A 1,922-nucleotide genomic window follows, 5' to 3' on the forward strand; every position below is an offset into this window, starting at 1 on the left:
ACGGGGACAAGACGATGCGTACCATTGGCGCACGGAAGGCACGAATCCAGGTCGTCGGAAGACCCCGAATGCGCTCGACGCGGTGCCCGGAGCACAGGTCATTGCCACGCACGGCATGGCAAGGCCTTTCCCAAAGGTGCCTGGCTGGCACGCTTGGCACTGCGTGGCGTTGGGGGGCAGAGAATACCCCGGGGCACACTCAGCCGGACGGCACGGACTCTGCCCACCCTCGGACAAGTATCCTACAAGACTTCGTTGAGCACGCAAGTGGTTTTGTACGCGACGAACCCAACGGGCAAGCCGTGCAGTTGCCAATCGCGTCGTGGGCTCCCTAGGATGGCGTCGTGGTCAGAGGCCTTGGCGTTGCTGCAGCAACAGTAGTTACCTTGGCGCTAGCTTGGTTCAGTGGGCACTGCGTCGGCTGGCAAGTTTGCGTGTTGCTGAAGAAGCCTTGGCCACAGATGACGCAGTCGCGCTTGTGCTTGGCGCCAGTCTAAAAGCACGCATCGTACGCGTAGATTGAAACATGCGAAAGTGTACTTTGGCCTCCCATCCGAGCTCGCACGCTGTAGGTGTGCACGTGTTTGTTCCTACGCCGCCGACCGTCGAAATTGCTGGAAACGACGGACACAATGTACCCGCTGTAGCGTTGGAGTACGTTCCTTGCGGGCACGGCGTGCACTCCGTCGAGGTCCCCCCTAGCTCCACTGAGTTGCTCGACACCAACGGGGACATTCGTACCCAAATTCGTGGTGCCTTCAGGACACGGAACACAGTCGGTCGCCATGTCGGTCGCGCCCTGCGTGTTCGTGGTGAGCCGTGCCCGTCTTCGTGAGACGCTTACCTTGGCCGGCGTGTGACCCGGGGCACACTTCACCTTGCGGCAAGGCGCACCTTCGCAATATGAGCACACTATATTCGATCGGTTGTTCGTACCATGGCCAGGACTGAACGTGCCACTCTCGCACACTTCACACGACTGGCCATCCTGCGTTGGACCAGACCCTGCGGTGCAGTTGGGCGCCCCGCAGAGCGCCGAGCCGCCGATGGACGTTTGCAATGCGGGGCACGGACTGCAGTCGTCCGCCGAGGTTGCGTTGGGCCTACGGTTGCGCGTTATTCACGTGTCGTGCTCAGCCGCAAGTCGCACGAGGCTTGGGTGCTCTTCGGGCACTCGGCCGGCTCGCACGAAATCGACGTGTTGGAGGCTGAGAAGAATCCTAGGCCACGATCATAGTTGTTGGCATGCAACGCGCCGTGCCATACCGAGGCGGCAGCCAACGCAGTCGCCGTCGTAGCTCGCTTTGGTGTTCGGTTCGTTGCCTACAGCACAATGTCACTTTGGCCTTGATATATCGACGACGCGGGTACCGCCGGGGCAAGTGAACGGGTGGCAGACGTCTGTTTTCCCGTTCGAGAACGTGCCAAACGCGCAGTCCAAGCAATCTACACATTGTGTGACGCCGTCGCGTGTGGAAAAGCCGATCCGTACGGGCTACATCCTTGGCCAAGTCGGGGGCGTAGCTCCCAGGAGGACACTCGGCGAGGGCACAGGTTTCACTCTTGGCATACGTGCCTGCGCGACACGGTGTGCACTTGGCTGCGTCTTTACCTGGAGACACATGCCTAGTACAGCCTCAGTACATTGATCAATCGATCACACGCACCCAGGAGGACAGGCTACGCAGTGTTCGGAGGCCGTGGTGGCGCCGTGCTTCGCGATTGTTCCGCCTGGGCAAGCCGCTGGCGCGCACATGACGTCGCCTACATGGACTGAGTGTCATGCTCGTTCGCGTTGGGACGGACCTCCGGGCGAGAACCACCCGAGCTTGCAAGGCAAGCAATCGGTGGCATTCTTGGCATCTACGCCTCGAGAGTCAGCACAGGGCAACGTTGACGGTACGACGTACTTGCGCGGGGCT

The 1,922-nt window shown here is 60.9% G+C and overlaps 1 protein-coding gene across 1 annotated transcript; it reads right to left on the reverse strand.

The window, feature by feature from the left end:
- Positions 1-112: 112 nt before the first annotated feature.
- On the reverse strand, positions 113-1,576 carry SPRG_18726 (hypothetical protein; the record flags this gene model as incomplete). The annotated part of the gene is made up of 12 exons (XM_012358168.1): positions 113-242; positions 289-331; positions 386-493; positions 541-590; positions 639-698; positions 742-799; positions 845-894; positions 937-1,103; positions 1,151-1,220; positions 1,267-1,323; positions 1,372-1,446; positions 1,493-1,576. Coding segments are annotated over 12 exons (952 nt in total), but the record flags the coding sequence as incomplete, so codon positions are not given.
- Between the last annotated feature and the right edge of the window lie 346 nt (positions 1,577-1,922).

This window comes from Saprolegnia parasitica (assembly GCF_000151545.1).
Source record: "Saprolegnia parasitica CBS 223.65 unplaced genomic scaffold supercont2.1413, whole genome shotgun sequence".
Taxonomy (NCBI): Eukaryota; Oomycota; class Saprolegniomycetes; order Saprolegniales; family Saprolegniaceae; genus Saprolegnia; species Saprolegnia parasitica.